This window comes from Aulonocara stuartgranti, assembly GCF_965226115.1.
Source record: "Aulonocara stuartgranti genome assembly, chromosome: 1".
NCBI lineage: Eukaryota > Metazoa > Chordata > Actinopteri > Cichliformes > Cichlidae > Aulonocara > Aulonocara stuartgranti.
This window is the reverse complement of record NC_138939.1, coordinates 15,204,470-15,217,963: the sequence shown is the minus strand read 5'-3', so window position 1 is coordinate 15,217,963 and position 13,494 is coordinate 15,204,470. Positions and strand designations below refer to the sequence as shown.

General features: G+C 40.1%; 1 protein-coding gene across 3 annotated transcripts in view; it reads left to right on the top strand.

Annotated features, from left to right (window-relative positions):
- Positions 1-13,494, top strand: part of galnt2 (UDP-N-acetyl-alpha-D-galactosamine:polypeptide N-acetylgalactosaminyltransferase 2) — a 68,845-nt gene that overhangs the window by 44,237 nt on the left and 11,114 nt on the right. For all 3 annotated transcript variants that reach the window (XM_082501583.1, XM_082501584.1, XM_082501585.1), the window contains 9 exons: positions 1,388-1,541; positions 4,100-4,198; positions 4,281-4,348; positions 4,444-4,509; positions 4,654-4,775; positions 8,424-8,511; positions 9,630-9,717; positions 9,854-9,957; positions 11,736-11,862. In XM_082501583.1, the coding sequence (XP_082357709.1) occupies positions 1,388-1,541; positions 4,100-4,198; positions 4,281-4,348; positions 4,444-4,509; positions 4,654-4,775; positions 8,424-8,511; positions 9,630-9,717; positions 9,854-9,957; positions 11,736-11,862 (916 nt within the window). The remainder of the gene's footprint in view (positions 1-1,387; positions 1,542-4,099; positions 4,199-4,280; positions 4,349-4,443; positions 4,510-4,653; positions 4,776-8,423; positions 8,512-9,629; positions 9,718-9,853; positions 9,958-11,735; positions 11,863-13,494) is intronic.

Below are 13,494 nucleotides of genomic sequence, written 5' to 3'. Positions count from 1 at the left end.
GCGCTCATCTATGCTGGGAGATGGCGTAATCTCTCACTGCCACATGCTCGAGTTGTTAGCGTGACAGCTGCACCCAGCTAATTAGTTGCGTTATTATTGGTGTGTGTCTGCGTCTCAATAGTCGGAGATAAACTGTGAAACTAAACGTGACGGCTTTCTCTGTTTATTCTGCAGCGTTTCAGTATTTTGGTCAAACTGACACGACACAAAACACTAAAAAAATATTTTTATTTATACTGATCTTATAAATCATGTTTCTAAACTGCAACAAATTAACAAGTGCTCCCTCCCTGACTGTCTGCGGTGCATATTAAATGTTCTTTTGTGTTTCCTGGCTTTACCAAAGTAGTCTCGCCCTGTCGGCTGAGTTGTCTCCCGCGTATTTTCGCATACAGGCGGCATAAATTTCATGTCAGCTTTCCTCAGTGCCATGTCGCTGCCTCGTCAAGCAGCAGCTTGAAGCAGCCAGGTTTCCTCGCTGTCAGTCGTGAAGGATTCTTGCATCAGCCAGGCTGCCTCCTACATTTCATATTCCCACTGATCTGTAATCCCATTCATTCGTCAGACGCATTTGCAGCCTTTGTTGAAGGTTTTAATATCGCGTTTGGTGGTGGCTTTTATTTTTGGATGTGCTGTATTTATTTAACGTGATTTCCCAGAAATTCACATGAGAAAATATTTCGTATTAAAACCTAGGTTCACCAGTTTTTTACCACCAGTGTTTTTAATATTTTTGGAGTGCATTTGAATATTTAATATACCACTTTTGTGGGTTTATAGCATCATATTATAGACGGCGCTTTTACAAAAAGATCTGAGGTTAGAATCATAAAGCAAACCTGATTTAAATTTACCCAGTTTTACCTTTTGAATGTTGTCTTCTCACGCACACACCTGCGCTCCTTTTAGGGTTGCTATCTTTAGGCTGCACCCTGGCAATACAAACATCAACTTCTCTTTCAAAATGACCCAAATGTCCTGTGAAGAAGCGCTGCTTGTGATGAGAGCTGTGTCTCTGGCTATGACCGAGAGATCAAAGAGTAGTTTTCAGCTGAAGTAGGAGCGTGGACAGTCACAGTGGCTTTTGCGCCAGACTGTCAACACAAAGTTCTGCTGTAATGTCCCGAGGCACATGAAGTGAAAACATTTGAGAGAAACAATTTGACCCGTGCTGCATGCTGCTTTTTGGCCACATCAAACCCAAAATCAAGTCACTGCTGGTGCACAAAAAGGTGACCTTGAAGGAAATGGCACCTTCAAATGAATGAGCCTGGTCAAGTGGTCACAGAACTGACTGGGAAGCAGTGTGTGCCGCGCATCTATTGTGGATATCTCTGGTTGGAGATGTGCCTAATGTGTGTGTGTTTGTGTGTGTGTGTCCATCCAGGTAAGGTGCGCTGGCAGGATTTTGACCAGGATCTGTATGTTGGAGCCACGGTGGTCCGGCCAGGTCAAGACCCCTACGCCAGAAACAAGTTCAACCAGGTGGAAAGTGACAAACTCCGAATGGACAGAGCTGTACCAGACACGAGACATGATCAGTACGTACCTGTGTCACTGCACACACACACAGCTAATATGTGAAACACAATGACATCCCTCTTAACTTCTGCTTTTTCATGGGTGATCGAAAGGGTTTTTTTTTTTTGCGAATACATGCTGTCTTATCACATTCGTTGATTTGACTAATTGATCCCAGACTGGATAAGATCTCTCAGGAACTCTCGCTATTGTGGTTACAGTGGAAACCAGGAAGTAGCAGTGGAGCAGACACTGTCTGCCTTAGTGCTAAAATAAACCCACAGGCTGTAAAAGCTGCGTATTGTTCTGCTTGTTGTAACGGACAGAACAAAATCATAAAATGACTTCGTTTGGATTCTTTTATTAGAAGAATATTAGGTTTTAGTCAGCTCAACAGGCCTTTTTGGCAGTGAAAAGTCCATTAGCGTTGTATAAGTCTGGTTGCATGTCCTAACTTCTGGTGCTACCCTTTTGTTAATAAAGACAGAATCGCTGGATTGTGTGAAAAAATGTCAGCAGAAAGGCCTTACACCTAGAGAACAGGCACCGCTGAAGTGTTGAAATATTAAAGAGCAAGTTTTTACTTTTTCTAATACAGCAGCAGAAAAAGGGATTTATATATGTAGTATCCAAAATATTTGGAACACCATTTCCTGGACTTGTAGAGACTTCTTTATCTTGGATATATCTCACATGGACTAAGCAATACTAACAAATAACTTCTTAAAAAGCAAGCATAAACAAAACGTCATGGTGAAAGTTTAAGTCCTCTATATTTGGTATGATATAGGGTTTAAATGATTAATACAAACATTCCATATCACGTGTTTAAACTAAGATATTTATTAATGCATATTCTCATTCAATTTGTTCCCTTTAAACACATTTCAGTGAAGTTGTGACAGGGTGCAGCGTCATCTTGTCTTTAAACACCACTGTAAGCATGTAAGAACTGAGGAACAGTTTTGGTTTCTTATGGTTTTTAAATTTCATGATGCACCAAATACTTTGAGCGAGTGAAAAACCGAGACTACGGGCTTTATCACGTGAACACTTACAGTGGAGCTGTGCCGCTGCAGTACGCGCAGGTTGTGGTTTACCATGGTCTTGCTGAAACGAGCAAGTCAGCCCAGAAAATCTCCATGACCACAGACGTTGCTCCAAAACAAGTCCTTTTTTCCATATCGTACAGAAAATAGCCTCCAGTTTTCCTCTCCGCTTCAGTTGCTCCTCCGATCGCTGTTTTATTTCTTTGCAAAGGGAGAGTTTAAAGTTGTTTTTATTAATGCAGAGAGAAACTGCATTCAGTGATGCTGATTCTTGCTCGAGTCCCCGAGGCCGTGCAGATATTTCCACTACAGAATTGCTTGTTTTCATCCAGTGCTCCCTGAAGCCATGAAAGTCATAGGCATGACAAGTACCAAGCTTTTATTTTGCTCCCTAGATAATTGCAATCTACCGTGCATAAGTTCTTCAAATTCTCTGTGGTTTTATTTTTCATAATCTTATAGAATTTTAAAGACCCCTCCATACTTTGCTTGTGAAATACCTTGAAATATGTTGATATTAGACTTTTTTGATGTTATTTATATAAAAAGAACATGATTCCAAACATGTTACTGACCTACTCCATAATAGTCTAAATGATTAGTCCAGCTGCCATAGTTAAAGTAGTCACCTGGCCTTACTTATATGTTGGTCAAAAGTAGACAGTTGGAGCCATTAGCCTACTAAAAAGAGCAAGGATGTGTCTCCTATTGATCTGGTATCAATGTCTTTGTAATTTGTGAGCGTGCTGCAGCAATCATTGTGAAACATTTCCAGGAGGAAAAAATAGCCCAGTTGTTTTTGTTTCAGCAAAAGCACCTAGTTGTTTTCAACGCAGGATCAAAATGACTTGAATCTCTGATGCTTTTTCCCCCCAGTAGAAATGAACACGAATACAGCAACTATGCAAGTGTGACAGCCAATACTAATGGCACACCTTCACACGTGATCTTGTAAAACGTATCTGTTCTGGGTTTTTACCTCCAGGTTTGACAGAGTGGCTGTAGTTAAGTGACAGATGGAATAGAAAGTTTTCTTCATGCCCTTATCGGCTCCCTCCTCCTCCTCCTCCTTCTCCTCTCTGTCTTGTCACTCTCCTCTCATGTAGTGCCCTATCACTCATGTTCCTTACTTTAAATTCGGTGCAGGATTTGTCTTTTTGGGTATGCTCGCACACACAAATACACGCATACACAGGCACACCCGTCATCTCATGGGATTTTTGCCTCACGGTATGATAAACCCAGTGTCAATCCCAGCTGCAGCAGAGCATTACTCCATGAGAGTGTGTGTCATTGCATCCTCTGTGTGTGTGTCAGTGTCACTATGTGCGCCATCGTATTTATTGTGTTCAAAATCGCTTTACTGACCAGTTCCAGCTCACAGCTTGGCTCACACATTCGGTGACGTGATTGTTTGTGTGTGTGGGCGTGTTTGTCTACGCATGTAAGCATTCATACTTTAACCATTTTTTTCTCTTTTTTCCCCTAATTTTTATGTCTTTGGGGGGTTTTGTCTTGTTTTTGTGCAGTTGCAGACATAAGCAGTGGAAGTCAGACCTGCCGGCCTCGAGCGTTGTCATCACCTTCCACAATGAGGCTCGCTCTGCTCTGCTGCGGACTGTGGTCAGGTAGGCGTGTATACTGAGCTTTGTGTACTTTCAAATTCTGAGGCAGATGTGCTGTATTTTTATATGATCTCACTCTGTTTAGTGTCCTGAAGAAAAGTCCACCTCACTTGGTCAAAGAGATCATTCTGGTTGATGACTACAGTGATAATCGTGAGTTGTGTGAACACACGCAAACAAAGCTAGCATCATCAGTGTGAAAATACAAATAAACATCACTGCTCTGTGTGTGTCTGTGTGTGTTCCAGCTGAGGATGGAGCGCTGCTGGGGAAGATTGAGAAAGTACGCGTGTTGAGAAATGACCGCAGAGAAGGTACTTTAGAAGAAGAAGGTTTTATCATAACTTTTATGCCCGAAAGAAATCTCAGTGCTGCTGCACACCATGTGGGATGAAAGTGTTCAGTCTGGCAGCAGGACTGTTGTTTTTAATCACACTTCTTTTCTTAACTTCCCTCAGGCTTGATGCGATCAAGAGTTCGTGGTGCAGATGCTGCCACAGCACCAGTCCTCACCTTCCTGGACTCTCACTGTGAATGTAATGACCACTGGCTAGAGCCGCTGCTTGAAAGAGTGGCTGAGGTACGCGCGCACACAGCGTACAACTTCGTATCTTAATATCATTATAATACATTTGAGCACATATCCCAGTGAACAAACAAGTGAAAAACAATAGTTAAGATACAAATTAGATGGGGGGAGGTTTCCTCTTAAAGACTGGCATTGAATTTTCAGTTTTATCAGTCAGGGCACGCTCTGAAGAAGATCTCGCCAGACAGTGAAATTGTTGCACTTTGGCCATCTTTCTTCTAATACGACAGCTTGAAATGAAAAGTGCCCTTTTAACTGAGTTATGTTTGCATATAGCCTTGTTTTTGATTCTAATTGGTTTAAAATCTAAAGCAGAATAATAAAAAAAAGAAGCTACTTTCAACTAATCCCTTATTCTAAAGGGGTCACCATGGTGTGTTGCTCTACAAGTTTGTACACCTTGCCGACACAACCCAAAAGGGATTTGTTTCTCCTCCCGGGAAAGATACAAACTTTGTATCTTTTGCTTGTTGGGAGAATGTGTAAGCCACTACACTGTGGAGCCATTCCAAAGCAAAAGTGTGACATAAACAACTCATTCATAGTGAAAATGCCCAGAAAACCTGTTGAAATTTTAATTGGTTTCAGAGGGACAGAGTAAACCATTTAATAGACCAATAGAAGGAAACAAAGGCAGTCAGTTATGTCACTGTGCATTGATTGACACGTGTAAACACTACACTGGATTCAGCCCAATTTCTTGTGCACTGACCTGTTATCTTTAGTCAGAGTGGGGGAAAATATCGTAGATATGTAGCGGTTTGGTTTTTGGCTGCTCCGGTCTGCATGCCAAAGTATCACCGTGTAATTGTTAGACACTATTTAGTGTAGACAAAAATGCTTGTATGAATGTGTGTGAAAGGAGCATGTTGTTTAAAGTGCTTTGAGCGCTCAAATACAATCTATAATAATCAGTCCATATACCATTGATAAGTGAAAAACAGTTCACATGTTGTAATTGTGCTCATAAATGGTTTAAATGATGATACCATAGTTTGATCTAAAAAGAAAACGGCCAAAAAACTACAAAATGCTCATTTAAAAATAACAAAAACGCTGGAAACAAAATAAATCTTTTAGGGGGAAAGTTTCCGAACACTCACAGTCACTTTATTATTAGGTACTCGTCTTACCTACAACTCATTGAAAATATCCATTTAGCCAATCACATGGCAGCAGCTCAGTGGATTTAGGTTTGTAGATACAGTCAAGACAACCCGCTAACTTTCAACGTTGAATGTAGCGTGGTAGTTGATGCCAGGGGGAGTGGCCTAAGTATTTCATAAACTACTAATCTACTGGGATTTAACAACAGAGCCATCTCTAGGGTTTATAGGGAATGGCCCAAAACTACAGTAACTCAAATAACCGCTTGTAACAACCAAGATATGCAAAAAAGCATCTCTGAACAACACATTTGCCTTGAAGCAGATGGGCTACACCAAGCAAAAGACCGCACTGGGTGCCACTCCTGTCAGCTGAGAGCAGGAAACTGAGGCTACAGTTCAGACGGGCTCACTAAAATTGGAAAATAGAAGATTGGAAAAATGTTGCAACATTCAGATGTTGGAGTCAAAATCTGGTCAAAGGATGGATCCATTCTGCCTTGTATCAACAGTTTAGGCTGGTGGTAGTGTAATGGCAGAGTTTTGGACCTTTTACTACCAACTGAGCATTGTTTGGACACCATGGCTTGTCTAAGTATTGGTGCTGACCCCTTATGACCACAGTTCACAAGTTCTCAGTGGGCCTCAACAATCCCCAGATTTTTATTCAAATAGAGCAACTTTAGGATATATTGTGGATGATAGGTTTGTAGCTTGAACCTATTCGCTGGAACGTTGAAGGCAATATAATTACACAGCAAGCAAGACACGAAGTAGGCAAAGTTCTTCATGTTTCTCGTGCACGGGAGAGAACCGGACAAACGCCGTTCCTTCGCCTGACCCCAGTTGCTCTCGTCCGTTCTCCCGTAACACTGCTCTTTTATTGAGGTTACATGAATATGCATAGGTTCATTAACATATGACGTCTACATACACACAAAGAGTACCTTGCGTGTGTGTGTGTGTGTGTGTGTGTGTGTGTGTGTGTGGTCAGAGTGTGACCCCATAAATAACTTCCCTAAACCTGCTGGTCTGGAAATCCAACAGTTCATCAAACCAAAAGGCACTTAGACTAAGACAGATATAGCTACGTTAATCCTACCATAACACAATAAGACAAGGTACGACCTCTTCCCATACTCCCAGGATGTAGGTGTGCATTCCACACCAAGCCTTTGTAGCCTGCTAAAGATCACACATCCTATCACTACACAATTGATTATACACCTCTAAGCATATATGGTTAAATATTTCTAAGCATAAATGACAATCAACAATACAAAACCTAACAGTGGAGATTCCCATCATGGAAATGCAGTTGAAAAACTGTGATGCTGTCATGTCAGTGTGGAATAAAATCTTTGAGCAATGTCCAGCACCCTGTCGAATCTGTGCCACGAGAAATTAAAGCAGCTCTGGAGACAAAAGTGGATCCATTCCCAAAATAGCAAGGTTGACCTGATAATTTCCCTGACCAGTGTATCCCAGTAAAATACGCATAAAATTGATGCAATTCATGTTTTTTTCCATCTAATCCTTTACACGGAGGCTGGGGTTGGCTACAAAGCAGCACCTCTGAGCTTATAATCAGTCAGTGTCTTGTTAACATTCATGTGAGAAACAAGGAGCGCATGACTACATTTCATTCACACAGGAATGTTGGGCCTGTTTTCATTATAAAAGCCCATTATCACAGCTAAACCTGACAGTGTGAGACATGCAGATCTTGATGGGTGACAAGATCTTTTATCTTTTGGGGCTGGCAATTTGATTTTTATAAACGCAAACCGAGCTCTCTTACAGATACAGTCTGGTGATATTTAGAGCGAAGCCTTTTTTTAAAATAAAGACTTCAAAAAGGAGCTTCATGATTGACTGTAATCTTAATCTGAAATGGGACACTGTTGTTCTTTAAAAATGTATCTGAGTTGACTTAAAACAGTCTGATTCTGCATTTGATCCTCCCGAATGTGCTGTTTTGTTGTTCCCTCGTTAATAAATGCCTGGAGCCAAGTCTGAAACGCTGCGCTGTCAGAGTAATTCACTTTGTTTTTCTTTTGCTTTAGCTGCTTCTCTAAATAATGAATCCCACCATACACTGTGAAACCTTGTCTTATAAAAATGTCTCAGGCTCAAACAAATGAACTCCCCAATATCTGCAAGCTGTTTCTGTTTTCGTCATTCGGGCCGCTTGAGTAATCCTTTCTTCGAACTGCCGGGTGATGTGGCTCTGTGATTTTTAAAGCTTGGGTTTGTTTTGGTGTTGGTAGGAAATGGCTGATTAACGTTCAGTTTTACGTCATAAACGTGGCAGTAAACTAAATATAGAACATAAAATAAGCTTGCAGATGGGAATATTTACTTACGCTCTAAAATTTCGCAAACACAGTTAAGTGCTCTGAGTCCTTTGTAGTTCTGCATAATTTTGTCCTTTTTAATTAACTTGTAGTAAATATTTATTGATGATATTCCAAACCTGCATCCGTCCTTGAAGTGGCTTTGTTTAATTACTGTCTCCGTGTTTCCTTCTCAGGATAAGACACGAGTAGTTTCTCCCATCATTGATGTCATCAACATGGACAACTTTCAATATGTCGGCGCCTCTGCCGATCTGAAAGGAGGTAAAGTACACAAAAGACACACTCGACTCCTGTGTAGTCTAGTCAGTCGAGCTTGACAGCGAGGCTTTGCATTTATTACGGTTTTAGAGGATTTGCTTTTTAATGCTTTTCATTTACAATGAATTGACGTTGTTATCTCACAGCCGCATTAAGACCAGGTGTTTTGCCATCCAGTGCTGTAGCTCATAAACTGTTCTCTCCAGGTATTTCTCATACTTAAGGCGAGGCCTCCTGAGGAACATGGTATATTTCAAACTGTTTCTCACCAGGAAATGTTCACTGAACAGTGCCTCCTCTTCAAAGTATTGCAGATATTATCTTATTATCTCATGAGGCAGCACACATGATCCCCCACTTGTTCATCATAAATCTTTTAGACAGTTCCTTCTTTTATTCTGACATAGGCTGAATGGAACATCACGCCTACTTTGTACTGGAGAGCTGGTGGGTTAAAGACAGTTTAATGTCCAATCCAACTGATTTGGGCATGTGCCTTCTTGAGTATAACTCCAGTAGATGATATCCAGAAAGGACATTAATGAATTCAAGTTAATTAAATAATTGGTGTCATATATGTAATTTTACGCATTAAATATCCTTTTTTTGTCCACTGTGATGCTGATGGATATAGCTTACATACGGTGCAATGCACACTGGAAATGGAAGAACTACTCATAGCTTAAAACCCCCCACTCTTTTTTATATTAATAATTAATTAACGACTTCACATAATAAAAAATTTAATGTTCTGAATGTGAAACTGCCGTGCAGTCGCATTCTTAATTTGGCTGGATTAGCAAGTGTTGGCACTTGCATTGCAACATTTCTCTTTTTTGTGTGGGTCTGTGAGGTATATTAATGTAAAAGCCAAAGTGGTGTACTTGTTGTGCTGATTGCAGTGTATTGTAGAACAGATACATGCCAGTTACACTAGTTTAACTCTCTCTGCTAACACTTAAACAGTTACAGCAGTTGCCTTTGAAGTCAGGCAACTGCTGATTTACCCAGTCATCTAATATGAACCTGCCAAATCCAATTATACAACCAGACTGCTACTTAATCCCAGCTAATGGTCGTAATTGTGCAGTGTTTTTTTGTCTGTGTGTTTATGTTGGCAGGCTTTGACTGGAATTTGGTGTTTAAATGGGACTACATGACTCTGGAGCAGAGACGAGCCAGACAAGGCAACCCGATCGCTCCTATAAAGTAAGACAAACACACTTTCAAAAGTTACAGGTTGTATCATATGCAACTAACAGAGTATTAATCTACTCAATTTTTACCAATGCCTTCTCAATTTTCTTGTTTCTTGTATTTTTTTGGTTTTTTTCTGCCCCTCCAGGACACCAATGATAGCAGGTGGCCTCTTTGTCATGGATAAAGAGTACTTTGAGCAGCTGGGAAAGTATGACATGATGATGGATGTATGGGGAGGGGAAAATCTCGGTGAGTGGTGCAATTTAGAAGCTCATGGTAGACTGAAGAAAGTGTCTAATGGATGTCGCAAGAATAGAAAGTCTTGATTAGTGAAAGAATCAAAAATTGCATAAAACACAGGTATTAAAAGTGGAAAGTCAAGTGAAGTCGCAGGCATGTCCTGGGTTTCCCGTTTTGTCTCCAGGCTTTTAAGGTTTTAATGAGTGTTTTGGAAAATACACTCATTCACTTTCTTTGAGCAGGTTTAATAGCACAGTCCTATATGTCCATTGAGTATAATGATGTTATATCATTATGAAATGATAAATGTATAAAATGTTATAAACTTTTAATACAGAGACTAGAGCAGTCTGTTTGCATTCAAGGGCATGTGCTGCATTGGTTTGAATCATATCAAACCAAATTTGTGCATTTAAATGTTTTTGTCTTCTTTACACATTAAAGTTAGCCACGGTGTTCCACAGGGTTCCGTGTTGGGGCCGGTCCTTTTTACCGTATACATGCTTCCCTTAGGTAATATTATTAGAACTGCCCTCCATACACTTTCATTTCTATGCAGATGACACCCAGCTATATTTCTCAATGAAACTCAGTGATGACAAATAAATTGAAGTCCCTTTTTCTTTTTCTTTTAAAGCTCAAGCCAAGCATTTTGCTGCTGTCATCTGATCATTCAGTAGCGACTTTAAATAACGAAATAACCTTGCACTAAAACATAGCCTGATTTATTTATTTTTGTTTTTGTAATTTTATGTTTAAAAAGACTTGAAATTAGTAATTGAAGCCATAAACACATCAAGAACCGGTTTACTGAGTCTGCTGATTCTATGCATCCAACAGGCAGTCAATTTTTTTGCTGTTTTGTTGACGTTATGTTTGCACATCCTTATATGCCGGACAGTGATTTGGCTAAACAAACAATGGAGGATTTTGTGAGCTTTGGATAGAGCTGGGTTTGCTGTTTCCTGTTGTTTGTACTCTCAATGATAAGCTACGTGATTACTGGCTGCATCGTTATACTTGACATGTAACTGTGATAATTGTATCAAACCTCTGATCTCATTCTCTGCAGAAAACCTAATACATGTCTCTCCAAAATGTTGAACTATATCTTTAAGACTTAAATGAGCTTGCAACTGTAATCTCTTTCCCTCATAAATGCTGCACTTTTGGCTCAGAAAACCACAAATTCCTGCCCAGTTATAAAATCTCCACTCCCCTGTGAGATCTGGTGCTAAAGCAGCAACGTGGATTTGCCTCACACTGTGATCAACTCATGAGATCATCTGGGTGCCCATGCCAACAACGAGATAATATATAATCCTTCAGTAATTTGGTTGTCATATCTAGGTAAAAGATGTCTTCCTTAGTACAGTTGATCTTAGGAAATTACAGTGGCAGTGTAATAATGTTTAGAGTCAGTGCAGAGTGTGCACAATAGAGCTCATTTGCAAACAGTACAATGATATAATAGCAGCTGTGTCTCCCTTTTGCTTTTGTCTGAATGCACTTGGGAAATCGGTAAGAATAAACAGCTGACGGAGTGATTCAGGCTCCTCTCGAGGCGGTCCAATGAATCAGAACTGGATTGACAGTTCAGACATTGCTGTGCTCATTTAAAGAACGCTCATTCAAATGCTGGAGAGCAAATCTAACAATGTCAACACACTCCAAACATTCATGATATGCAGATGTGGATTAACTTAACTACTTTTTCTTGGCTTGTAGTAATTAACTTACCTGTTTTTATTCATTTTTTCCGCCTGCGTGTCTGTCTGTGTTTTTAGAGATCTCATTTCGTGTGTGGCAATGTGGCGGCAGTCTGGAGATCATCCCCTGCAGCAGAGTTGGCCACGTCTTCAGAAAGCAGCATCCTTATACCTTCCCGGGTGGCAGTGGCACTGTGTTTGCAAGGTGACACACATGCAGACACACACATACAAGAGGACCGAACACTCATTTAACCAGTCAGGTTACACGCATCACATAGTTCATCAAAATTCCCCATGTTGCAGCCTGTGCATCTCCATAATGACACTACAGTTAATGCATTTGGGTTTATTTGGTGACTTTAGCTCAGAAGGTGAAGCCACACAGTTCTCTATTTGTCATATCCAAAAACACACCAAAGCCCAGCCTTCCATATCATCAGTATGTGAATGGGTAATCAAATGCAAAGAGCTTTGGATAATAGCAGTACTTGAATTCATTCTATTTATTTATTATTATTGCTGCTGAGCATATATAAAAAAACTTGTTTTCTCCTTACATAAAATATGGGAGGGAAAATCTCTATTTAAGTAGTTTCACTGTAAATCACAAGAAATGTGGAGGCTAAATGGACTGTCCTTTATATATAATGCTTTTCTAGTCTTAATGACCACTCAAAGCACTTTTACAGTACAAGCCATATTGCTTTTATTGATCACGCACATGCATAGGGAGCAATTATGTTTACAGAATTTTGCCCAAGGGCACTTAAAACATGCAGACCGGAGAAGACGATGATTGAACCCCTGACCTTTCTGTCAAATGGTGACCTGCTCTAACACAACCCACTCTTCATTTCTAAGAGTCAGTTAAAGTTTGGAGACAGTTTGACTCAACTGTAGTGACATTTCAAGACCAAATACTGAGGATGTTTATCCTGAGGTTCAAATTTCACTCACTAAATTTAATGTGGAAACAGCCTTTGAGAAAACATTCCCACCACAAGGTTCATTTACTGGATCCTCCGGGGCCTTTTTGTCTTGTCACATGATTTTCATCAGCAGATGAGTTTGCTGTTTAGCTTGAAACAGAAGATTTTTGATTTACACTTTTCTGTGCAGCAGAACAACCGCACAGAAAAGGACTAGCTGAGCGTGTTCCAACTTTAACAGGGTTAGGAAGACTTTTTTGTTTGTTTGTTTTAAATCTGCGGTTCACTGACAGCTAATACAGTCAATCAGCTGATGTTTAAGTGACCTAGCAGTCTCAGAAAAACCTTGTCATTTTATGATACTTTTTACCATAGAAGCAGTTTAAGCTCTTCCTTTCCATTTTGATGATGGTTTTTCAATATTTATACTGGATTTTCTTTTTAAAGCACTTTGAATTTCAGTAATGTACTTATTTGCTTAAAAGCAATATACTAATATATATTATAGCCTAATATACAGTTATAATGTTAGCTCCTCATATTTATAAGGTTAGGGTACCGTCAAATAGTCTCTGCAAGCCAAAGCTCAGATGTCCGTTTGCTCTCATCTCTGCCTTTTCAGACAGTTTTTTCTAATCTTGGCTCTCTGTGATAACAAAGAGAGGGCATATCGGTGCTATGCTCATCTCTGCCTTTGAGCACAACAGCTCCACCCACCTGCAGCTTAGACCCTTAAACAAAGAGGAATAGAGATAAAAAGGCTTAATTCAGACAGCAGGTGACCTGAGGGGCTGTGTGAATTACTCCCCTGAGTCCTGGAGTAAAACTATGGAGCTGGAAATGAGCACAGATCATGTGTATAGTAGTCTCTTTCGGTTCATTATTTTCTGTGGCTGCGGTTTGTA